This window comes from Sturnira hondurensis, unplaced genomic scaffold (assembly GCF_014824575.4).
Source record: "Sturnira hondurensis isolate 20B ecotype Veracruz unplaced genomic scaffold, ASM1482457v3 Scaffold0004474, whole genome shotgun sequence".
In the NCBI taxonomy this organism is placed as follows: domain Eukaryota; kingdom Metazoa; phylum Chordata; class Mammalia; order Chiroptera; family Phyllostomidae; genus Sturnira; species Sturnira hondurensis.
In genome coordinates, this window is record NW_028077105.1 from 9872816 (window position 1) to 9899628 (window position 26813).

Here is a 26813-nt window from a genome sequence, read left to right on the forward strand (position 1 = left end):
AACAAACTGTACACTTTTCCTTGTTCCACGTCCTAGTACTTACTGACGTTGTTGTGCTTTCTTTCACACCTGACTTTGGTTTGGGCTGTAGATTTGGCTGTACAGGGATGTAAGTACCACTACATGTAAATAACAGTATCCTATTATAAATATTTAATGTAACTACTCTTAATTACAGTTATTACTAATGCTTACTACTAGCTTTCTCTGCATGCTTCACGTAATTAGCCTCATATAGTATATCTATGTTCATTTCTTTGTAACTCCTTTACATGTCTTAAGATCTTTTATCTCCTTCCCTTATCTATGTTTAGAAAAACGGGACCATTTTTAGCTCTTGACAGTTTCTTACGTACTTGAGTTTTATTTGTTGATGATTTCTGTTTTTGGCTTTTATTCTTACCCTTCCCTAAACACATGTGAGAAGCTGGATAGTATGATGTGTTAGTGTTTCTGAAATTTTACTTTTTACATTTAACTTCTGATGTGAATAATGGGTAGGGAAACTATTTTGTGGTATATGGTATTGGTTTGTGAAATATTAAAATTACTTAGGCAAAATAACTACCAAATTGCATTTGTCAAGTACACCTATCGCATATACGTATCGAATCATACAAATAAAAAAGTTTGTTTTAATCATATATTCTATTGTTAGATTTTAGTTAAAAACACATCTACACATATATTCTTTGTTTAATGGAAAAGAATTTTTTAATGAAAGATAAAAGGTTGTTTATGGAGCAATATATTACATTACATATAAGAACGACAGGCTCTTTGTACTTCCTCATTCAAAATCACATTGGAAATCATAGAAATGTTATTTCACCTCTCTGAGCCTCAGTATCCTCCTCTTTAAAGTGGGGGTATGAGAGTTTTAATTTTATCACTTTTTTGTGAAAATTAAATGAAGTAATGCTTGTTGAGCTTCTAGCACAATGCCTCAAACATATTAAGTGTTCATTCATTTTAGCTATTTTTAAGCTAATTTAAATCGCAGTGTGCTTAAATTAATCAGTTCAAAATATGCATTATTTGGAAGGCCAAGGAAGAAATATCAAGTATTACAGCATATATATATACATTTACATCTATAAAATGTAAGAAATTTAGGGGCCAGCATTTTCTAATTTACCAAAATAAAGAATATTTTTATATTAAGTTCATGTTTTATAGTTATTTTGTAAATTGTAATTATTTATATTTTTGAATGAATAAATTTTATTCTTAGTTAAATTTTTAATCCTCACTTTACTCTCATTCAATATTTTAAATTTACTAGACACCTTAACACGGAAAACTAAGCTTTTGGTCTATTTTTTTAAATAAAACACATTAACAGTTCTCTGACAAATTCATCCCTGTTCTTACCAACTTAGTTTGACCTTGGGTGTCTGCCAAGACATATATATACACTGGAGCCTTGTTGTTGTGCTACTTTGTGATTCACATGTTACCAGTGAGACTTTTTTATCCAGCATTTCTGTTAAGACCCCAGTGTATTTGGGCTGATTATTACACAATTTTATAATTTCCCCTCTCCCATTAGATTATTATATTTAAAGATGTCCCCTGCAATTGGTAAATTTTTCATGAAAAACAGGAGATGAAATGCTTATGAAGCTTGAGAAAAATCATAAAATACTGTGCTGTGTGGGTATATTTAAAAATAGAGAACTTCCAAATTTGTAGTAGCTTAATGCTCATGTTATCAAGTTTCAGATTGGAGATTTGTTTATATGTACTTGTATTTGTACTGAGTCACCCACCCAAAATGTGGATAAATTATACCCAAGGCTTTTTTACTAAAGTGCCCTGGTAAATATACAACAGATCCAAAGCTCAACCCTATTATACCATTAATATTTTTTCTACTCATGATCCATTGGAATTTAAACCAATTGATAACAACTCACAACTTGTTCCTTATCAGGAATAATGTTTTTTATTGAAACAATATTAAGTCTTTAACCACATAGAGGTCTTGGCATGTTAAAAAGGAAGATAAGATATATATTTTAAAACTCTTCCTATATATGTGTGTGCCTATAGTTATGTGTGTGTGAATTATTATTATCAGCACACATAAAGCAGTTTGGGCAGATTCCTGAATGTATTAATAGAATAGGAATACTCTCTATAAAATCTCTGCAGGACTTTGACTTGATGCACACATGCATTGTCCAGCTCTAACATTGGAATGTTCTGTTATTTTTTTATGGTTCTAATATGTCGTTGTCCATTTGTAATGCAGTGTGTTGCACTTTTGGATGATAAAATGAGAACTGGTCTTTTTGAACACGGTTTTGCCAGGAATGAATGATTAAAGATTAACATGAAGGCATAAACGTTTTAGTGAAACCAAAGAAAATCTACGAGGTTAATCCCTAGCAAACAAACCTTAACTGTCCAATATATATATTCTAATCGGAGCCCTTAAAATATTTATATATTTTTAATCTTTACCTTTCAGATAACATAGCTTTGAGAAGTGAACTATGAGTTCACTACTCATTTCTGGACTTTTTACTATAACTTAATCTTAACAGGTGGTTGTCTTCATCTTTTTATGCCTTCATTCATTTATTTCTGATACTGATGTAAAATTATGACCAATTTGTTCTCCCATTTTAGGGCTACCAGAGACCAAGCCACTACATTGCAACTCAAGGTAGAACTTTGCCTTTTTAAGTGTTATAGAACAACCAAACTTGCTTTTTCATCCATATGGTGGGAGGTTTTTTTGCAATTTCATCTCAGTTAATTAGATAAATGATCATCCCTTCTGAATAACACTATTAATCATTTATATAATACAAATTGTTTTATCTGTACAAAATATATGTGAGTGTATGTATATATAAGCTTGATTTATTTATTTATCAATTTTACTGTTGCTCAAGTAGTTTTTATTTTTTTACTTTTTAAAGATTTTATTTATTTATTTGAGAGAGATGAGGAAGGGAGGGAAAAAGAGAGGTAGTGAAACGTCAATGTGTGGTTGCCTGTTGCACACCCCACACTGGGAATATGGCCTGCAACCCAGGCATGTGCCCTGACTGGGAATCAAAACGGTGATGCTTTGTTTTGCAAGCCTGTGCTTATTCCACTGAGCTACACCAGCCAGGGCTCAAGTACAGTTTTTAATTACAAGTGAAAGAAAAGCTGCTGGTAGTTTTTGTGATTGGGTTCTTGGTATCCTGATGTCCCAGAGTACGAGGCAACAGTGCATGATGGAGGAATTACTTATTTCTGATGAAAGCAAGGGAAGCCTCGTCTCACATAAAGTGCCTTGTTTTCTGGAGCAGTCTGTGAGCCCGGAATGTGATAGTACCCAAGACCAGTATCGTTAATATGAGATGTTATACTATCTTCCAGCAAATTTTTGGCAAGTTAAGACTGAGACAAAACAAAGGGCTAAAGGGAACCTTGTCAACTTCTTTCTTCATGGGAAATAAGAAAAGAGTAGGGGGAATTTGTGATAGTGGCGCATTGGGAAGTAAAAGTATCCTAACATGGACAACAAGAAACAGCTTGAGTTATCTATTGAAATTGGCCACAGGTCGTTAGAAGAAAAACCTACACATCTATTGTATAAAGAGGAAAGTTACACAAAAGCTATATTGCTCTTTGACAGAGGTTATTTTATAAGTGTTTTCGCATATTTTTAAAGTAATTGAGTTTGTGTAAACTATTTAAATTTAGAAAAGTCATCCATGGTGAACAGTATTCTAGTTTTATGGTAATAAGGAAAGGCCAGAAGATGCTTTTGCAGTTTGGAGATTATTCTCTAAGATTAAGGTGTGTCCTGTATGTATGACATTTCTTCATTAACCCCTCAGCATGCACTGCTTAGAAATGATATGCATATAATTTTAATTGACAGTGTATGGCAATGTACTTTTTGGTTGGTGATGGCATAAACCTCTTTTCATATATATTTGAAGATGTACTAACATGACTTAGATATAAATACCCTAGCAACCAATTTTTCTTTCTGAAGTGGGAATTACAATATAGATGGCAAATTTAAAAAAAATTTGCACATGCTCATATTTTTACCTATAGTGTGAGTTTGGATAGGAAATGCGTTTGAAGTACTTTCAGTGACATTTTGTGTTAGGTCTTTAATTTTCCTTTTCATTTAGTTACTTTACATCACTTTTTAACTTCCCAAACATCTTACTATCAAATGTCTCTGATAATATAATATTCAAATTAATTATTTGCTAGGCCCTGTTCATGAAACGGTGTATGATTTCTGGAGGATGGTCTGGCAAGAACAGTCTGCCTGCATCGTGATGGTGACAAATTTAGTTGAGGTCGGCCGGGTAAGAAAAAAAATGCGTTGTTTTTTTTGTTTGTTTCTTTGGGTTGCTTTTTTAGAGGGGGCTATAAAACATGAGTATAATTTGAATAGCAAACCATAACAAATTTCAAATAGAATGTCATTCAATTGTTTAACAAAAATTATAGGCATAGCTTATCAAATGAGTGCTTCCCTAAGTGAAACTTGGATGGCTAAGAAATTATTTGATTGCTCATTTATTAATAAAATAAGCTTTGATTTTCCACTGGAGACTAATGACATTGTCAGGAATATATATTTTTGTGAGATTACACAAAGTCTTTCTCTTTAGTGTATAATATATACAATGATGTCTCATTTATAGATTTTTCAAACTATCTTAAATATATTTTATTGTATTTTTTTCCATTACTATTTGTCCTCCATATACCCCCTTTAGTCCCTTCACTACAATCAACACATCGTCGTCCATGTCCATGACTTCTTTTTCGTTTGCTTGATCCCTCCACGCTCTAGACCCCCCACACCCAGAACTGTCAGCCTATTCTCTATCTGTGAATCTGTCTCTATTTTGCTTGTTATTTCAGTTTGTTCATTAGATTCCACATATGAGCAAAATCATATGGTATTTCCCTTCTCTGACTGGCTTAGGACCTGGAGAATATTATGCTAGATTGTTTAAACTGTATTTTATCTGCGACATGAAGAGTTGCCACTCAAATTAAATAGTATTGCTTATGTATTAGGTATTCAGGTTAACCTATGTCTTCCTCTTTGTCATTTAGGTTAAATGCTATAAGTATTGGCCTGATGATACTGAAGTTTATGGCGACTTCAAAGTAACTTGTGTAGAAATGGAACCACTTGCTGAATATGTAGTTAGGACTTTCACCCTGGAAAGGGTAGGTACCCTAAAGTTCTATTTTTAAAAATGAATATTGAAATTTCTTTTTCTCTTAAAATTCCTGTCAAGGTATGTTTCAACTATGCTATAAGTCCATCCATTTTATTCATTTATTTTACACATATTTATTTAAGAGCATATCATATGCAAGGCATGTTTCAAAACCTTGGAACACATTCAATCCCTGCTCTTGTGGAGCTTAAAGTCTGTTGAGCGGAGACAAGCAATAAACATTAATAAAGCAAATACATCATATATTATGAAAGGTACCACAGAGAAAAATGATGTTGGGAATGGAAGTACAACAGATAATATTGCTGAGGCGGAAGAATGGTTTGCAGTTTTAAAAGGATGATCAGTAAAAGACTCATTGAGATAATGACCTACAAATAAAGGCCTGTGGAAAGTGAGGGAGTGAGTGATTTAACTACTATATCCCCGGGAAGTTAGCCCAGAGAAGAATGTTTCTGAGGGAGGGAAGATTCATTTTAGAGACCCTGAGGCATGAGTATTCCTGTCACAATGAGAAACAGCCAGGAGTCCGAAGTGTTCAGAGATGAGACAGAAATATGAGATGAAGTCAGAGAAATCACAGAGCCAGGTAAGTGAGGCCTTGTGAGCCATTATGATGGTTTTAGCTTGTATCAAAAGAAGGTAGGCAGTCGTTGAAGGGTTAGGAGCCCAGGAGTGACATGATCTGACTTTTATTTTTAACAGGAACAGAAAGACGAAAACAAAGTAGGCAGTGTAAGGACATTTAAGTGGGACATGGAAGCAAGCAATGAACTACATTGCTGCAGATACCGTTGTTGCATAGGTATCTCTGTATATCTTCAGAGCCTTAATATATCAATGTCCTTTGGCCAAGAATTTTTTTCCATTAATCTGTTGTAAGGTGTGTATTTTAAAAAAATGACTTCACATATACGCTTGGAAAATTTAGATGACCATACCCATCCAGCAATAGGAAGATATTATACATTTTTGATATAGTAATAGCATTTTTAAAAATGTATTGATGAAAGAGAGGGAAATAGAGGCAGAGAGAGAGACAGTGAGACATTGGTTTGTTGTTCTGTTTATTTATATATTAATTGGTTGTTTCTTGTATGTTTCCAGACCCAAGATTGAACCTGCAACCTTAGTGTATCAGGACAACATTCTAACCATATGAGCTACCTGTCCAGGGCCTAGAAATAGCATATTAAGTATTTATACCCACATTAATATAATTAGGGAAAATATTAAAAGTAGCATTATACAGAATAACATAATTATGATTATCACAACTCTAAAAAAGTATGGATTTCTTAAACAAATCAGCTTTAATAAAGTAAGCAAAGATACAGATTTCAAAAAGAGCCATCAAATTTGATTTTCAAAAAGAGCCATCAAATTTGATTTAGTGATTAACTAGGCCTCATTATTATGGAAAGAGAGAATATAGAGAATATATGCCTTTTTCTTATTAGTAAATGAAAATTTGATGGAAATCAATCATGAACTTATAAAGGAAATGTGAATATATAACAAAAAATTCAAGATGCTCCCAAAATCCAATAGAAAATAACAAATCACTAACCCATGACTCCACAAATTAGGCTCTTAGAAATCACCAAAGCCTCTTCTAAATAATCCCTGAGTGAATGATTGCCTCAAAGCTAAAATTATACTGTAGTAATCAATGATTTATACCAAAATTTCCCACAAGTTATTCTCTAAAAAATATATATCTGTAAATCATTTCAATTTTTAAAGGTAGCCTAGATCACATGAAAAATCATTAAACTAGAAAACTTTAAAAATCAATAAAATAAAAAATAACTACTAAACAGAAACACAAAAAATCACAAAGCTAGTTCTTTGAAAAGATCAATAGACTAACTAAACCACTGATTCAGAATAAAGAACAATCAAAAAAATATGCAGCTGTAGTAGCCCTGGCTGGTGTGGCTCAGAAGACTGAGTGCCAGCTTGCAAACTGAAGGGTTGCTGATTCTATCCCCAGTCAGGGCACATGCCAGGGTTACAGGCCAGGTCTCCAATTGGGAGTATGCAAGAGGCAACTTCATGTTGATGTTTCTCTCCCTCTCACCCTCCATTCCCTGCTCTCTCTAAAAGAAAATAATAAAATAAAATAATCAAATCTTTTTAAAAATATGCAATTTTAGTAATAGAGAAAAGATATAATTGCAGTTATGCTTGCTATTAGGAAAGTTATAAATATATTTTGTTTAAACGTACAGATGCAGATTTTCATCTATATACACTGATTTGCTAAAAAAAAGATACCTTCCTAAATTTAACTCAGAGTTAAACCCGAACCAATGGTAGAAGAAAATAAAATGATTGTTAAAATTTACCATTAAAATTGCACAGTGGTTTCATAGTTGAGGTTTCTTTAACATTTACAGGATTACCAATGCCTACCTTAATCAAAACATTTAGGCCACAGGAAACTATTAAAACTAACTAAATATATTTTTAAAAGATAGCATACCTGTGATAACAGAACCAGATAAAGAAGCCCCTCTCTTTTTTATCTCAGTCTCTTCAGTGTGTGTGCCCACAACTTGTGAATCAATTACATTCAAGAACATGATTGAAACAACTTCAAAATAAAATACTGATAATTTGAATCCAGAAGTGAATTAAGAAAAGATCATAACATGATCCATCATGATTATTTTCTAAGAATACAAAGATATTAAAACTGTGGCAGAATATTTCATTATGACAGTGCATTAAAGGAACAAAATGATGTGATTTCATTAATAGACATTGTAATGCACTTAATTTGATTTAAGTGACATTTATAATGATATTCTAATTATATTACGAAAATAAAGAAAGTCCCTAAATAAAGGTGTTTCAACAACAACTAGGAGCATGCGTGTTTAGGAGTAAAAAATTAAAGGCATTGCTGTTATAATCAGAAATGTGATGTAGATAATTATTCTCACTAGAATTCAACATATTAGAAAGCTCTGTCACATGAAATAAGACAAAAGGAATAAACTGCATTACTGTTAGAAGAGACAAAGTTATTTTTAAATGAAATGATCTTATACCAAGAAAACTACCAATAATATTTTTCAATATTAACTAATAATCACTTATTTAAGTGACTAATTCAAAATAAACATTCATAAAATCTAGCTTTTATAACAATAAACAGGGTAGACATTAAAAGTATCTCTCACAATAATAAAAAATATCTAGAAATATATTGTCTAGGAATGAACAGTAATAATTTAGAGAAGTTTCTAGAAATACAAGAAAGATAGAAGTCCTAGGTGAAAAAACCACAGAAATGTATTGAAAGACATAAAATAAGATGGGAACAAATGGAGACATGCTACGAGCCCCAGGTATACTTGTGTATACTTGTTCTTAATACCACATTCTGGATTCAGTGCAGTACTAATCAGAATGTCATTGGGTTTTTCTTTTTAATATGTTTCCTTGTATTTAGAACTGGAAAGAGTGATTTTTTGATGAACACCACATATTTGAAAATCATTTTGGAAAAATTAAGTAAAAAGAACAACAAGGGAACCTGTGCTGCCAGATATGAAAACTTAGGAAAAGGAGCAAGGCCCTCGTAGCAACTACCGGAAAGGGATTAATGTAGAGGAAGTGAAGTAACAGCTAAAATCGGCACTAGTGTTGCCTTTGAAAGGAGTAACAAAGGGATTTCTCCATTGCATGACTCCATCGGTGCTGTTTATTATTGTCACTAGTATAGTGACTTGCTGAGCCCTCCTTTCTGTGGGGTGTTTTATTAAGAACTAGAATGAAAAAGAATAAGACATGACCGCTGGCTTCCAAGGTTTCAGTTGTATTGGTCTATATAGGATGGAATATAAACATTAACTTTCTTAATTTGTTTCATTTATTTCATGCAGTTGTTCTACCTATCCTGTCTTTTGAACAACCGAGACTGACATTTGACAGAGAGCTCACAGTAGAAGTAGAGTTGTATAGATCATAGTGGGAAGTTTGCTTTGTTTTGTTTTGTTTTTTTTTCAGTTTTGGGTATTTTTGCTACAAAGGTGGATTCTGAAAAATAAATTCCATAGCACTTCATGTATGCTCCAAGCTGCATTACCGCAGCCTATGGGCTTCTTTCAATAACAACAACAAAAAAAAGAAGAAGAAGAAGGGAAAAGCTTTGAAATTGCATTTAAAGATCTCTTAAATTAGCCCAATATGAGAGGGGCACAACAATAGATACTCTACCTCTTTCATTTTGTATTTTTGTTACTATAAATAATATTCTGTGTGCTGAATTGTTGCACAGAGTGAAGAAAAATAGGCCGCCCAAAGAATAGTTTAGCTGTCCGTATCTTTTTATAAACCAATCTAGAGTAGCATTCTCCTGGAAAATCCGCACGTGCTATGCTTCAAAACTATTTTCAACATGGATAAGCGAGGCATTAAAATCTCTTTGTGAGGTGAGAAGCTAGAAAGTTGCTTTGATAAATCACTTGAGTACTCAGCGCATTGGGTCAGTAGGGCAGCGTTTTAGCTTTCCCATTCCCTTTTCCCTAACTTTGTGTGTTGCCATTCCCAGTAAGGAACAAACAGTCAGAGTAAATGAAATTTACCCAGACTTACAAAACTGAGCAAGACTTCTAATTTTCTTCCTCTGGTAGTTGTCTGACAATAAACCTAAACTCGTAAACCATAACAGCCCAGCATCCTTTTTCAGAAAAAGCCTGATCTTGGTAAATTCATTTTTTTCATTGGCAGGTCTAGTACTCCTGACTGTGTTTTATGACTAGATTTTGGACCATCTAAACACACTTGTTTACATGTTTACGCAGAGGGGCTACAATGAGATCCGGGAAGTTAAGCAGTTCCATTTCACTGGCTGGCCTGACCACGGAGTGCCCTACCACGCCACGGGGCTGCTTTCCTTTATCCGGCGAGTCAAGTTCTCCAACCCTCCCAGTGCTGGCCCCATCGTTGTGCATTGCAGGTGAGTGATGGTCCAAATGGCGATGACTGTGTACAGCCAGCTTTTTTAAAGCATAAACATAAGGCTTTTAAGCACAAACTAATGCATGTGTACAAAATTCCAGCTTGCATGTATTACAGATTAGGTAAAACAGCAATAAAATAAAAGTTAGCCATAAGGAGGATATAAAATAGGAACTTAAGAAATAAGTGCATTCATTCTAATGTGTATAGTGTTATCCATGATTGTGAGTGTAGGAACTACTTTTCAGGGGCAACATCTGTGTTTGGGTTTTTGTTGGGGGGTTTTTTATTGCTTTTGCAAACCCCACATTTTATGGAATGGTAAATTGAAATAGAGATTTCTTGCCAATCCAGTAAATTCCCAATAGAATCCCAGCTTTTAAAACTAAATTTGAGGCATACAGAGTTACTGAATGGCCTAAATTACAAGAATTTGTGCTATAAAACAGCTATTTAATATATAAAAAAATCTATCAGAGGACCTTGAAAACTATATCAAAGAGATCCAGTAAATACATGCCAGAAAAATGTGAACAGTATATCCAGACTTTCTTCTGATTAGAAGCTTCTCTTAAAATAAGCATTCAGAAATACTAAAAGCAAATTACATGGCCTCATTTTGAGATGTGAACAAAAAAATATATATATATACTGAATTTGAGCATCTTTTTCTAAATGCTACTTACCATTCTCAAATACTAACTCCTCCAAGCCACATAATAGTTTATACTTAAGCATATATTTTTCTTTCTGAAATCCAACCTATTCAGAGTTTAAATGACCATGTATAAAAGAAGAAAAAAAACCCACAGACAACGAAGTAAAAGTAAGTCATCTCATAAAAATCAGATACTATGTACCCTGAAAAAAATCTAAATTCAGTCCTACTCAAGAAATCTGATGTACTCTTCAATTACTTTCCTATCTCAAATCCTGGGAACTGTGATTGAGAGACAGTCAGCACAAAAAAAAAAAGAGGGAAAGAGAAAGAAAAGGGGGTGGGGAAGAGATATTCACAATATCTAGCACTTAAATTTCTTAAAGAACAGTGAATTTAAGAGAAGTGACTGGACAAAAAAGAAACAATGGGAATAATCTATCTACACATTTAGAAAATGAGATAAATAGGTTTTCAGTTCAGGGTTGTCTTTTCATAGAGGTTTATTTTCCTATGAATTCTGTGCTTCAGAAGTGTTCCAAGATTCTTAGATACTCTCTTGAAACACAAGTGTCATTTTTTTACTTGGACTCAGGTGTCTGTGAATTTATGGAAACGAGGTAGCAGACTACAAAGGGAAAAAGATTTCTCCTCCCAAAATCCCAACTGTATCTTGCTTCCTCCATTGACTTCTATACATAGAATTGGAGAAGCTATCCTAAGGTGTAAATTCACCAACAGTATGTTATAATTCAAGTAATTAATTAAATATCTATGCCTAACAATTCATTTTCATTTTTTCTTTAGATTTCCATTTCAAATATTCTCTCTACTATTGGTCTCCTCCCCATCGGTAACCACTATTTCCCCCCACTCTCTTCATGGGAATTTCTCCTGTATTGTGGCTCCTCAGATTCCCCATTGAAAGGCTTTGGGATTAATGTTCTTTACCTTGGTGCTTACCAGCGTCTGTTTGACTAAGAGAGCCAGCAGCCTCCATTTCTCAGAGGACTCACAACTACCTGAGGGTTAACGTCCTTAATTGGGGGGTTAAATGTTAAAGTCTAAGTTCATTCCTTGATCAGTTACAATTCTATGAACTTAAAATTATGTGTATTTGATTTGCATAAAATGAAGACTATGTAAGAGCTACAGAATTTGAACATGTATGCATTATTTTCAATATAATGTGGTTTATAAAAATAACTTTTATTTTTATAAAGTTATATCATCTCATCTGGAACTCTTATTTCAGTCTTCACTTTATACCAAACTATATACTCCACAGGAAGTTTTTTGTATATTAATAAGTGTTCTCAGGGTATGTACAAATTATGCCTGTGCTTTGTTAAATTCATTCAGTCCCACGTGTCTGAAAGCCAAAAGGATCTTTATGTAAGGTTGCAGAGACACGATTCCTGCAGTTCTTCTGTTTAATTTCTTCAGTGCTGGTGCTGGGCGAACTGGGTGCTACATCGTGATCGATATCATGCTGGACATGGCTGAACGGGAGGGTGTGGTTGACATCTACAACTGTGTCAAAGCCTTAAGATCTCGGCGCATCAATATGGTCCAGACAGAGGTATGTGTCGGTTGTTCATTTACCTCCAGTGGGTTTTATTTTTAGCCTTTTCTAACATTTTTCAAATAGATCAATGTTCTTTTTTTTTTTTACATAGAATCAGGATTAGCTCATCAAACTAATATTGGTATGTTTAATATCGGTGTTTTTATTAATATTTCCTTGTGGAGAAAAAGTCTGTATTTTTTCTGCCTTTGATGACAAGTAAATTTTATTAAAATGGTATGAAGATTTTCTTTCTCTTTCTTTTGATAGGAACAGTACATTTTTATTCATGATGCCATTTTAGAAGCCTGCTTGTGTGGAGAAACTGCCATACCTGTCTGTGAATTTAAAGCTGCATATTTTGATATGATTAGAATAGATTCCCAGACTAACTCTTCACATCTCAAAGATGAATTCCAGGTATTTGCTATTTCTAGGGCCTCTTTTATGAGCAAATTTATTTTGACTTGTTCTGGGTATTATTAATTCTTCTAAGGAAGGTCTTTTGGGTCAAATTTATAACCTATGACCCAATTTTAAGTATACTATAATGACTGTCTCTTTCATTATACATATTATGCAGTCACTTTTGTATTAACGAGCTCATATCTGCTGTATCATGAAGAGCAAATGAGTTCAGATTCAGGGAAGAGAATGGGGGGAAGGTATCATAAAAGTCAACTTTAGTGATTTGTGTATTTTTACAACCTTTTTAAAAATTCGGTCTAATGCATTTTGGCCTGTGTCAATCAAAACATGAGATCAAGCACATTAGTAATAATAGCTTAAGTTTGTGATAAACATTGTTTCTAAAAATACCCTAAATGTTTATATTTCCCTTAAAGCATCCATAAAGCTGTGAGACAATGATGTGAAAATGAACTCAGAAGTACTTCCAGAAACTTGATCCTTCAATTCTTTACCTAGTGTTCTTGCTGGCATACCACAGCCTATCTTTAAGTACAGCGTGCCACATGTCCTCATAAATGACACTTTCCAGCGTCGGTGATGGGTTATCATCATGGGAGACTCTGATTGCGTTTTGTGGGTAGTTGCATTGCCTGGCTTCCCTTTTCCTTTTAAGAAGAGGCACGGTGTACAGTACATGTATTTTTTTTTCTTTGTCGTTCTTACAAAGAAAGAGTATCATTAGCTTCAACTACAAAGTCTATCAGCCTGTTATAGTGACAAGTGCCATCACCTCGTACAAATCCTTCACTTGGCCTCCTAGATACCTGATGAATCTGTATTGTGCTGTTAAATGGGTAACTGTCTTTTAACCTGGGTTCCCCTTTTACAGACTTTGAATTCAGTCACCCCTCGACTGCAAGCCGAAGACTGCAGTATAGCCTGCCTGCCAAGGAACCATGACAAGAACCGCTTCATGGACATGCTGCCACCTGACAGATGCCTGCCTTTTTTAATTACAATTGACGGAGAGAGCAGCAACTACATCAATGCTGCTCTTATGGATGTAAGACCCTGCTTTCTCTGTTAGTGAAAAGTGTCACGAAAAGCTACACAGTTCCATGAAAGTGAACAAGGGCTCGTTTTCTGTCCAAGAAAATTAAAACTGGCCCTGTAAAGGAAAATTGGAAATGTTCAATGAAATACAAAATCGTGAGAATGATTTTTGAGTTTTTTCTATAGGGATTCTTAAGAATGATAAGTTTTAGGCTTTATTGTAAATCTGGAACTTGGTTGTCGATTATTATATTCTGAACAGCAAATATCTTCAGGTGAGAGTTTTTATCTTAATTATTTTCAGAAAAGAAAATCATGTTATCTGTTTTAAATACAGTTAAGAAGGAATTTTAAAAATCATAGGATGCCGTATCTTTCTGAATTTGTATTAATTAGGGAAAGTTTTATCTCTGACATTCACCGTTCCAATAAATATTAGTGTTATACACCCTTTTGCCATACCTGAGAAGGATTAGGAGGTTAAGGCCAAGGATTCTGTGATTTAAAAGTCTTAGGTGTGCTCCTGTACATAAGGAGGAAAGAAACAGGAAATCTTTGGTGTCTTCCCTGTCCTCTTCTTCATCCATCTTCCCTCTCCTCTGACTCAAGAAGATGAGCAAACAGCAATCAGCATGTTTGACTGACTTTCCCATGGAGTAGGCATTTCATTGAAAGGAAAGCTTCCTGCTTTCTTCTGATTCTTTCTTAGGAGGGACTTTCTTGCTTTCTTAGGAGCGACTCACTGCAGCTGCAGGTGCAGCTCTGTAAAACACTGAGGTCATTTAGAAGCAGCCAGGTGAATAACCGTCTACTCACATTTACCCTCAAGTCCTCCATGGAGTGAAATGCCATGGTTAGCGGCATTTCCCAAATGGTAGTGGGATCAGTGAATTTCAAGGATCGGTTTCTACACTGATGTGAAGACACGTAGAGCACTCAGAGTAGTTAACAAATGAGTTAGGAGATCACCAACAATTTTTATCAGCATTAAGGAAATCTATCTCAGGTAACAATATGGTGGTTTGTTTTATAAATCATTAGTTTAAGTTATCAAATGTATACATTTAAGTTATTAACGAATGCATAATGTTATTAAATAATTTCAGTCATTATATACATTTCTATTTCAGTGTAGAACATCAATCTGTAGAACTCCAGAGATCCATGCTAGATGAGCATTGCCTTTATTAGCCCCTCCTTCTAGCCCCTAAAAGAGATATTGTACTGTGTCCCATTGAAGGGTCACTTGGCAAACTAGGGCCCATTTCCTCTCAGGAGCAAAGGAGTGCACTGGTTTTACTGTTTGGTACTCGAGAAACCTTAAATGATTAAAACTATGATCATGCTTATTGATACACATTAAAAATGCCCAGAAAACTAAAGGAAGTGGATTATCTATAAGATGTACAAAATGTGCTTATAATATCTAGATAGTGTAAAAGCACATGATTCTGGAGCATATGTGGATTTTCTTATTTGGAGTGGAGGAGAAGCAAGCAGTTTCATGCATCACAGATTGATAGTTGATTGATAGAGAGGTACCTACGTACACACACCCCAGCGGCTTTACCTTCAGCCTGTCAGGCTAACTGATTACCTTTGGAAAACTAAAACAACCTGATAGGCACCTCATGGAGTATCTTAACCTCAAGAAGTTCTTTAGTTTCTTCTCTATTTTTCCATTTACTTTTCTCAATAAAATAAAACTTAAATTCCTTACTCGGTTTGCTGTTTACACATCAAAGTCTTACCACCAGACAACTAATTGCTAGTTCTAGTGCATTTCAGTGTTTCAGATCTGTTATTCCATGCCTTGTAGAACAGTCTGGCTCCATCCCCATGTGAAGCTGTTACATTTTACTGGTCCTACATTGAAGTGCATTGAACCTGCTTATGCAACTGATCATGCATTTTAAGTTCTTATGTTTTCCCATCTACATTGTTTCTTCACAGAGCTACAGGCAACCGGCTGCTTTCATCGTCACACAATACCCTCTGCCAAACACTGTGAAGGACTTCTGGAGATTAGTGTATGACTATGGCTGTACTTCCATTGTGATGTTAAATGAAGTCGACTTGTCCCAGGTTAGTGGCTGTGGGTTGCCTTTGTGTATGTATACACAACTTAATAGCATAGTAATAAAATTCTTTATACCACCCTAATTAGGAAAAAAAATCACACTCTTTTCTTTCAAAACCCTCATCCTCTAGGGCTGCCCTCAGTACTGGCCGGAAGAAGGGATGCTGCGATATGGCCCAATTCAAGTGGAGTGCATGTCGTGTTCAATGGATTGTGATGTGATAAACCGGATTTTTAGGATATGCAATCTCACCAGAGTAAGTCATTGTTTAATTATTCTAATTGAGTTGATCCAGAATATGTGGGTCATAACCATGACGGGGTATAATTCCATTCAGACAACATGGAGAGTAGAATTAATAAACATTACATAATCAGTCCCCAAATTAGAAATCATCTTATACCTTAGTATGAACAAAAAGCAGTATGAAAACAGGAAAGCAGAAAGCTGGAAGCTACTGTTTTCTGGTCCATTACTAGACTAAAGTATTCCATCTGAATATCTAGATTTGGATGCACTGGCTTAATTGAATTTGATTAGTCTACCTGGCTCCTGAACACATATAGACATACCTCCAGGTTGACTGCATGTTTTATTAGTATTGACATCCAGCTCAGAGAAGACATGCTGTTAAAAAATAATATAATAATAATGATGACAAAGAAGGGTTATGTCCAAAGGAAAGACTGTATTATTAGAAGTCATTATAGAAGGTTCCATATCACTATTCCAAGTCCTGTGTGTGAGGAAGAGCCCTTCCTGTGCAAGGCAGGAAGAAGGTACATCACTGACATCACTGATTCTCCTCCCATCTACAACTGTGTCTTTCTAAATGTCCCAACGTCTCCCTCTGCCCAGATCTGTGTGTAGAACCAGCTCTACCACTGTGCTCTTTCTGGAAACAAAATAGCAACTTTCCCTGACTATTCATGTGCTTTGTGGTGGTGGTGGTGGTGGTGGGGTGTCTTGGGTCTTTCCTTTAAAAAAAGTACTGATAAAAACTGTTTAGGTTATATAACCAAACAACAGGCATAATTTGAAAATAAAACATTAGTAACTTCCATTAGATATTCCTCCTTTTTTTAAAAGAAAAATCACTCTGTAGTTCAGAGCAGCAGCACTACACTACATGAGCTAAATATCTGTGTCTATTATATTAATTGTGTGAGTAGGATGATCATATTTCAATGTTTTTCATCTCAAAATGGCTGTATGTGTTTCTGCTTAGTAAATCTATATGTATATAACTATAAACAGAGGATAAAATCCTATCCAATTCTATCACTCATTTTCATGGAGAAAAAGATAAATTCAATTATGTCATAATGTTCATGGATATCTTAGATGTAAATTTCAATGAAATCTCATTATATCTGCACATCTGTTACATTATGGTTCTTCTCATGTTTTAGCTGGAAACCATAGCGGCTAAACTAAGAAAGTAAGATTTGTCTGGTAATTGAGCTGTTTATATGAAAAATATTCCAGTAACAAGAACTGAAATTGGTGTTACATTTTTGCCGGCATATTTGTTTGCGTATTCTTCAATATTTGGTATTCTGGGTCTTAACAATGCAGGATTATTTTTCTGTTTTCTATCTCATTATCTAATGTCATTCACTTCATCAAAAATTTAGTACATGCACCGACAAGGAGTTGGGTGCTATACTTGGTATGTCCCAATTCTGTCAAAAGATGCATGAGCCCTCCTTACCTAACAGAGGTTCAGATCTGATGCTTTATGATATGGCTTACTCACGAATTGCATAGTCTTCCTTCACACCATTATTTGAGGGTTTAAGGTTTTGATTCACTCATTCAGCAAAACTCTGGAAAGTACTTTGCTAGGTTCAAGTGGTACAGAGTTTGAGCGGGGGGGGGAGGGCGGGGAACCTTTCTTGTCCTTAAAAATTTATATTTTATCAGGGAAGATAAGTATTAAACAACTAATTAAATAAGCATTTATTTACAGATAGGAATAATTTTATAGAGAAAGTACAGAATACAAAGTATTTGGGTGATCTGACATAGCTGGGCGATCAGGGAAGCTTTCTTTGAGGCACTGGTAGTTAACTCAAAATTTGAGAAATTGGTAGAAGCTATTTGGGGATGGGATAGCCAACCGTCTTGGTTTAAACAGCTTAGAGAGATTTTCAGGACACGCAAGTTTTAATGCTAAAACCTGAAAAGTCCCAGGCAAACCCAAGACAAGTTGGTCACCATTTGGAACTGAGAAAGGCAAGCAAGAAGGAAATGTTCAGGGCAAAGGGAATATATGTGCAGAGCCCCCAAGGCAAGGTTAAAAGAAGGCTGATGTGTCTGGAACTTGAATGGTCTGTTTGAGTAAAGGGAATTTTGAAGAAGAAGGTGGAGCCAGATCATGTAAGGATTTTTAAGCCATGTTAGTCCTTTGAATTTTATGCTAAGATCATTTGGAAACCATTAATGCAGAAGAATGACCAGATCAAATTTTCATTTCAAAATAATCATAATGCCTGCAGTAAGAAAGTGTTGGAAAGAGATCAAAGTGTATTCCAGGAGATCCACTAGGAAGGAGGTAATTATCATAACCCGTGATCGGGAGTGCACTGATGTCAGTGGTGATAGAGAAGAGATGACTTTGAAAGTTCTTCAAGAAGTATACACGTAGGAGTTGATTATTGGGTAGGGCTCTGAGGGAGAAGCTTGTGTAAAGGATAACGTTGAGGTTTCCTGCTGCTGAAACTTAGGGGGTTTCTGCACTGGCGTGCATGAACCTATTTAGGACTTACAGCCATTGATATCATGGTGTTGATTGGTATGGACTTCTTGCTTTTTGGTTCAGTGTCTAGTCCCTACTTATATAAAAACACTTTCCTCCACAGCCACAGGAAGGTTATCTGATGGTACAGCAGTTTCAGTATCTAGGATGGGCCTCTCATCGAGAAGTGCCTGGCTCCAAGCGGTCATTTCTGAAGCTGATACTTCAGGTGGAAAAGTGGCAGGAGGAATGTGAGGAAGGGGAAGGCCGCACGATCATCCACTGCCTGTGAGTACCAAGGTGGCGGCCCGGGAGCCGCGGCGCCCGTGCCCGCCTTCGCCTTCCCTCCTCCGTGCTGGAGAGTACCGGCTCACATCTCACACAGCTCCGTAGACCTTCCTGTCTCATGATCCTGTAATTAACTACTGGCTAACTTTGATTTTGAGATGTTTTTAAAAGTTGATTGTTACATAGTTTTTATAGAATTTCAAATAAACTCGTGAACACTACTCTGAACCACTTTTCTGACTTACACGGTTTGGAAATCTATCACAATTTCTGAGGATCTTGGTTGGCAAGCTGTGCCTGTAGCACACTCCTAAGCGTAAGCCACTGAGCTGACATCTTCCACAAATGCCCTTCCCCTTGACCCGGTACCCATACAGGTGTACATCTGAAGCAAAATTAAGACACAAAAAATTTAAAAGATCGTGTTTTATTTTCCAAAGATCTATCTTTGTGTGACCTATAGTCTCCAAAAGCTCCGATGTAAAATGCCTTTGCTTTCCTTGGCTTTAGAAACGGTGGCGGGCGAAGTGGCATGTTCTGTGCCATCGGCATTGTTGTGGAAATGGTGAAACGGCAAAACGTCGTTGATGTGTTCCACGCGGTCAAGACACTGAGGAACAGTAAGCCCAACATGGTGGAAGCCCCGGTGAGTCTGTCTTCCAGACAGAAGGGAGCGTAGAGACTAGTCAGACATTTACCTACCTGTGAATTGGTTTCATGCACACATTGGGCATGAGAGGTGCAAATCTGTCTTCGTGGGGACTTTTCCCTGTAATTGATGAACTATAGAGCAGCCCCTCTACCCAAAGAAACTTAATCACAAATCTCATAAGCTGCCAATAATAAAGAAAACTATTTTTATTAAACTGGGAAACTGTATAGGAATTTGTTTTTCTATTCCAGATACAAACATTTGCTAAAATAAAGTTAGGGTAAGTGGTTCTATAATAATAAATTTGCTGTCTAGGCATTATTCTTGTTTATTTTTAATTTCTTAAAGTATATTGAGTTTATTGATAAAACTAATCTGAGGGATATACATCGGAACTTTAGATACCAATGTTTTTAAAGGGCAACTGCAATTTTATCATTCATTACTTCTGGTCAAAGTATAAATTTTTAAACTCATCATTGATAATTTTCAGCTTTTACCAGTTATAGAGTTTAGTTCATAGGATGCTACCTGACTTTACCAGAGCTCATAAAATCAGAATATAACTTACAAAATAAGAATAGATGTATATGTGTGTGTGGGAGTATGTCTGGCTGAAGCTGTATGACGAACAAGAAAGCAAGCTACACTTCCAGCACATTGCACTTCTAAGGAGAGATGTCTGTGGGTTACACATATGTGCACGGTGGGATAGAGTCAGGAGCACCTGTGTAGTGTGTGTTCACAGAAAAGTCAACCAGAAAAACCAAGGCATCACTGTTGCTTGCCCTACATTTATCAAGATTATCAGATAACCAAAATGAGCAATTCAATAAACCTTTAAGCATTTTTTTTTACCACTTCCTGCCCTTGGATTGTTCACACAAGGGGTGCATTGCTTCCTGAGACTAAATCTGAAGAGGTACATTCATACTCTTTCACTTTCAAGAGTGATAGCAAGATTTTTTCACCTTCTACGAGTGCTCCAACCCCCTCTGCTCCCAGCATCCCTTAGGTGACTGCCGCTGTCCAAACAAGGTGTGGTGGCTTTGACCGGGGTGTTGGCAATCGAGGTGGAGAAAGGGGGATAGGTTGAGGAATTTTTGAGGTAGAACTCTCAGGTGCCTTTAAAAGCACATGGGTAATGGTTATGTCTTCAAACTGTTTGCAGTCTGAAGATTTCTTAATGTAAACTCTGCCTCTATCTCTCTGACCAAGTCCTCTTAAAATTATTAATGGGGTTTCTTCTGACCTCAGAATTCAAATTGTACCTCCAAATTTCACTTTGATTTTCCACCATTACTTTAAGAAAATAATTCTATGGCTAAACTCTTCCATTCTAAAATCTTCCAAAAAGTTATGATTTACTTTTAATTTATGTCCAGTGAATCATAACACACCCCCCACCCTCTGATTTGTGTTTCAAATCAGAAGTTAGCTTTAGAAAGAATACGAGTTTCACAGTATTCTCCATTTCAGTCTGAATTTATCTACTTGGATTGAATTGGAAAGTTTTTAGTGAGTTAAATGTTGTAAGTCATAATTAGTAATGCAGTCTCTCAATTTTTTCAAATTCTGAATAAGCAACACGGAGATGGACTTAGAGGAAAGGCAGTTTAAACTCAAACTTTTTATTGCTAACAAAATTATCTTTTAAGTATATCAAGGAAGCATAAATAAATATTCAGATGTAAATAAGCTCAAAAAAATTTAAGAACCACTAACCAATGTCAAAAACTTACTTGAATACCTGGATGGACCAAAAACGGTCAAAAATTAAGAATTTGAAATTGTAAAGTGGCAGTCTGAAATGACTGGCTTCTTTTTTTTCTTTTGCTAAGGGAAATGTCTAAAATATGAAGGAAAATATTTGCATGTATTCACTGTAGCATTATTTTATAGTAGAAGAAAATAAATGCAGTCTAATAGACAAACAGTCCACCTATTAGTCTATTGTATAGGATTAAAAGATATGTTAACATGGGAAGATTTACTTCATGTTACACAAAAGACAATGAATTTAAAATTATATCTTCATGTATGTGTGTAAGTATATTTGTTCTAAAGTAATTATTATTTCAACCATGCATTAAAAAGGACTGAAGCAAAACTAAGGCAGTAATAGTAACAATTTTATTTTCTGATGGTGGAAGTATAGAAAATCTACTTATTGATCTTTATATTTTTCCATATGTCATGATCAGGTATTACTATTATAATCAACTTTAAAAATAGTGTTTTTTTTTAATTTGATAGGAACTATAAGGCAAAGACAACATATCTTTTTACATTATCTGTTTTTCTTAAACAGCAGCCATTAGACTGAAATGTAAAATATGTATTCCCAGATACTCAACTTATATATAGAAAAAATAATTTGTCATTCTTGAGTAATGTAAATTGTCTGCTGAGTATTCATGGGGTAGCCTTCGTTCACCGTGAGTATCTTTGCTCTTAACTCTCCCCAACTCTTTTGTGCTAACGTCTTTCAGGAGCAGTACCGCTTCTGCTACGATGTAGCCTTGGAGTACCTGGAATCGTCTTAGTCGGGTGAGGCGTCCGCATCCCATCAGAAACCTGTTCGTCTGTTGAGCCAGCAGCTGATGTACCTGTTACACCTGTGCAGAAAGATTTTAATGTGGGGGGTGGGCGACTTTTACATTCGAGAGGTAAAAGTATTTTTCCTATGAAGTTGTGTATCTTAATAAAAAGGACTCAATTAATTTCTATTACTGTATGAAAGCATTGACATTTCGTGCCACATATACTATATTTAATAAGAACCAGATTCAAATGAGAACTTATCAGTGTTTGTACAGTGAATATGCAGCCTTTTCTCTCCTGGTTTTGGTAGAGCAGCCGCCACATGTTGCATGAATTAATACTTTCTATGTGGTATTTTTCTCCTTTTTGTAGACAAAAGATGTTAAATCTTTAAAGAAAGAAGAAAGAAAAGCTGTGCAAATTCATAGTAAAGTTCATTTTTTATATGTTTCAGGTGTAGCAGATCTCTATATAAATATATAAATATATATAACTGGCTTATTTTCTTTTAATGTGCAATGATGGCTGGATCATTTAAAGTTCTTTTTAGAAAAAAAAAACATAAGCCAAAGACTCAAGTGTAAATATGTCTATATGAAGAAAGCACATTATATTTATTGGTTACTGACATTCCTTTTTTGATGGCTAGAGTACTACCACCACGCTCTCACTTTTTTTTTCTGAAGCTTTTTCTTTCACTAAAATTCATCGTAAACAATTTTTGTAGATTATTTTTTGTAGGTTTTAGTGTAAGTAGAGGATAAACTCTTTATTCGTAAACCCAGAAGCAATGTTCTTTATAGTGGGTCCTCTTGTGAACATGATTGTGAATTAAATTTATGTAAAACACCTTGGCAATTGGGTCTTTTAATATAGGACCAAATGACAACATTTCGCTGAAAAGGTATAATTTTTCACAATTTCACTAGGTAAATAAATAATGGTTTGGTGATGACATATGAGAGTCGAACACATTCAAAATCCTCGCCGGTAGCGTGTGCAGCGTAGAGCATAGCCTTCAAGCATCATTTAAATGTTAAAGGACTTGATCCTTTCAGCCTATGGCCAAGCAGAAAACAAAGTAGCAGCATTTATGCTTTCAGGGTCGAGTCTTAGCAAACTGTAAACTGTCAAGGTGATAAAACATTTCTTTGGATGTTTACATGCACGAGCGTTGGGTTCTGACCATAGAAAGTGTGCACAAATGAATGCCAGAGTCCTGTTCTGTGCAGCGTCCCAAGATTCTCAAGGGAGCCTTCGTAAATGTGGTCTTGTTCCTGTGCTCCATGTAGCTGTAACTGGACACCATCGGCTTGCAGTTTGTTGTTGACTGAAGCGTTCTGGTCTCCTCGTTCTAGGTCGCCCGTACACGACATGGTGCTTATAAAGATTTAATTAAAGTAAGAGTGAAATAAAGTTTTTATAATTATATCAGGTATTGTTTGCACATCATTTTCTCCTCATTGCCATGCCTGCACTCCCAATTAAATACCCTATTCTCAATGATAAAGGTAGACACAAAAATTCTATTAGGAGTAAAGCTAATCTCTAAGCACCAAATTTCTTTCATTTTGCTTTTTAAAATTGAATTTCAAAAAGTCCATATGAGTGAAGAAACAAAGGCCAAGGTATTGACATCAATTACGTTTTTAGTTTTTATAGTTATATGTCACTATTCTTTTATATAGTATATATTTTCTCATTACTTTCTTGTAACAGACTTGACAAATAGTAATTATCATCTCTATTTTACCAATGAAATTGAAACTGAGAACGTAAATGATTTGTCAACTGATTCAAATCTGAGTCTGAATTAGCAGCTTCCTCTCTTCCACTAACCACACCTCTTCCCTGTTGTGTGACAACAAAAATTAGGCACTCCATTCTTATTTTTTCTTATTAATTGATTTTCTCATAAAATGTTAGCCGTTACGGGTATCTTCAAAATCCACTTGCTTTGTACATTATTAGAACAGTTGTGACTTTTATTGGTAAGAATTTAGATAAAGAGACTTCTTCTTTTTCTGGGAGGACTAAGTTCCATTTAAACATGGATGTGTTTAACAAAATGACTCAGACTTACCCAAGATTTTTTTACCCAGTGGCACTAATCCTGGGGAGGATTCTGCTTTTCTGCATGACCCTGCCTTCATTTCTACTCGCATCATTGCATCCACACACCAACAAAGCCACCATGAGCACCAGTGTTCACAAAGCTCAGGGGTCCATGTGGCCTCCAAACTCCAAGCAAAGAACAAAAGGAGTTCTCTTTCTCTCTAGCAGGAAATGAAAATGTCATGCTTGCTTTGTTTGACGCCACAGAGACCAGTTCACCAGGATTGGGAGGGGAGTGGTTCTCAGGCCAATTTTCTCAAAACTCGTGCTTAAAAAATTGTGCTTTGTACCCTGGTGGAGCTCCCTGAGCAGTCCCCTGGCTCTGGCCCTTGGCGGGGTCCCCTCAGGCAAGAAACGGTCTGCCAGAACTTTTTAAAAGTGACCATATTTTTCAAAGGCCCCATGTCTCTGTGTCCCTTATTCCTGTCGTGAAGTTGAATTTTATAGGTTCCTTTCCTGTATGTTATCACTAGGGAAATGTTGGAAGTGTGTCAGCAGAAACACACAAGCAACTGAGAATTTATAAGTTTTAACCAAGCTACCTAGCCTTTTTCTAATACTTTGGAGAAAGAAAAAACTTTTGCATGAATGTGTTTCTGTGTCACAGGCAAATGATTTTTGACATTGAAAGATAAACAAAAGAAAGATATTTTTACTTGGATGAGGAGGGAGAGGAGACATGTTTACTTCTATACTGATGTGCTCTGTTCATTCAGTGTTCACCTTATTGAGACTGTCTTGGGTTGCAGGCACTCATATGACAAACTTGGAATTCAGACAAAAACAGCTCCTTAAAAACTTAATAAATATTAGAATATTTATTAATATAAAATAATATTTAATATTAAACATTAAAATGCAGGAGATAAATGATTGTCCTTAGCTCAAGCAAATATGAGATAGTCGGTTAGCTCTGGAAGATCGCCTTTGAGATTTACCTAAGTTTTATGGAAGAGTGACAATTATACATTTATATTTAATGTCTGTAAACTTCAACAAGTATTTCTTTTTAATAACAAAATAGCCAGAAACTAATATTATATCCCACACCCCAGTCTAATATGATGATTATTTACTCTATAAAATATTTCCATGATCAGAAACTCCACGATCTTCCAGACTCATTTAAGTGTCTTAGTAAACACCCCTACTTAAGATAGGGGAAAATGCTGCTTTATTAAACACTATCCTGAGTGAAGTTAGAAGACAGCTGGCTGTGCCTGTCATAGCAATTTCTACTTACATATTATTTCATAAAGTCTCCCCACATGGTAGGAGGGTTATGCAAGGGAGAGATTACCTGAATTTGTTTACAATTCTGGTCTGTTCAAGCAGTCGGCGGAGTATTACAATGTCATCCCCCTGAAACTAAAAGGAAAAGCTTTGTCTTGGAATCTACTTTAAGTAAGCTATGAGTGGTTTCTCACATATAAATTGTCCAAAAATCGATGAAAATGTGGTAGATGCATAACACTCCTGAGCTTCCAACTTCCTCCAAAGTGAATTGAAATGCTAACCTGGAAGATAACAAATACCAAAGGGACACTGTTATCAACTTCCAGGCATTGCCACCACGCTGTGTTGTCTGAGATGAAATCAGACTGGGAAACAAGGAAAAACAAGGTCGCCACGGCCTCTCCTTGTTTGTTGGGAAAGAAGAAATGCCAGAAAGGCCCATGGGTACTGTGAGGGAGGGAAATGGGGCAGGTGTGTTTCAGAATGGTCATTCAGGTCAGGCAGCCTCAGCTTGTGCACTTTCTAGTAGGAATAGTTGTCAACTCTAGAAAATAAGTATCTCATTCTTAATAAAACACATATCGCTTCGTGCATTTACCTACTCTGAATGTAAAAATGGTTGCTAACTTTATGCCATCTTCAGCTCTACTATAAGAAACAATAGCATGAGACTGATAATAAATGGCAACTCTTGTTTGACATGGGGACTGGAGGGAACAAGGTGGAAAAGTCAACTCGCACTTGGACTTGAAAGCATATGTGACACCCAAATAGAACATGACTTACCTCCCAGCTGCATGGAAATGTGGACTCACTTTCCAAAGGGTCGATTTTTATGTGAACTCAAAATTTTGAATGTTGGCAATTAAATTCAAAAACTAAAATAAACTTTGGACCGATGCTGTGCAGAACAAAACCTGTCAGGAGGCTTCGTCTGGTCATTTTAAGAACTTTAGGCACCCAGTTTGTGAACTCCACTGGAGAATAACTTGTTTTGCCATACCTTTTGAAAATGTTTTTAAAGAAACTTGAACTTCAGTTGTCTTTAAAAAGCTGTCATGACTACTTTTCATACTTATTTTTTTGTTTCTCCTTTACCTTCTTCTCTTATTTTTCTGTCTTAAAAATGTGTATAGATGAATCGTGACTTCTCAGATGTAAAACAGAAAACAAAACGTGTCTTTCTCGCCTACCTGGACTAAATTCAGAACAGCATGTTTTAGGAAGTAATTCATACATTTCACCTAGTAAGCAGCCCAAAAATGA

The 26813-nt window shown here is 35.5% G+C and overlaps 1 protein-coding gene across 3 annotated transcripts in view; it reads left to right on the top strand.

Annotated features, from left to right (window-relative positions):
- PTPRK (protein tyrosine phosphatase receptor type K) overlaps positions 1 to 23634 on the top strand; it is a 498662-nt gene extending 475028 nt beyond the window's left edge. For all 3 annotated transcript variants that reach the window (XM_037045782.1, XM_037045783.1, XM_037045781.1), the window contains 12 exons: positions 2638 to 2674; positions 4237 to 4334; positions 5098 to 5214; positions 10046 to 10200; positions 12307 to 12442; positions 12698 to 12847; positions 13728 to 13901; positions 15845 to 15976; positions 16103 to 16228; positions 18837 to 19000; positions 19511 to 19646; positions 22145 to 23634. In XM_037045782.1, coding sequence (XP_036901677.1) covers positions 2638 to 2674; positions 4237 to 4334; positions 5098 to 5214; positions 10046 to 10200; positions 12307 to 12442; positions 12698 to 12847; positions 13728 to 13901; positions 15845 to 15976; positions 16103 to 16228; positions 18837 to 19000; positions 19511 to 19646; positions 22145 to 22198 — 1479 coding nt within the window. In that variant the 3' untranslated portion in view covers positions 22199 to 23634. The remainder of the gene's footprint in view (positions 1 to 2637; positions 2675 to 4236; positions 4335 to 5097; positions 5215 to 10045; positions 10201 to 12306; positions 12443 to 12697; positions 12848 to 13727; positions 13902 to 15844; positions 15977 to 16102; positions 16229 to 18836; positions 19001 to 19510; positions 19647 to 22144) is intronic.
- The last annotated feature ends 3179 nt before the right edge of the window (positions 23635 to 26813 follow it).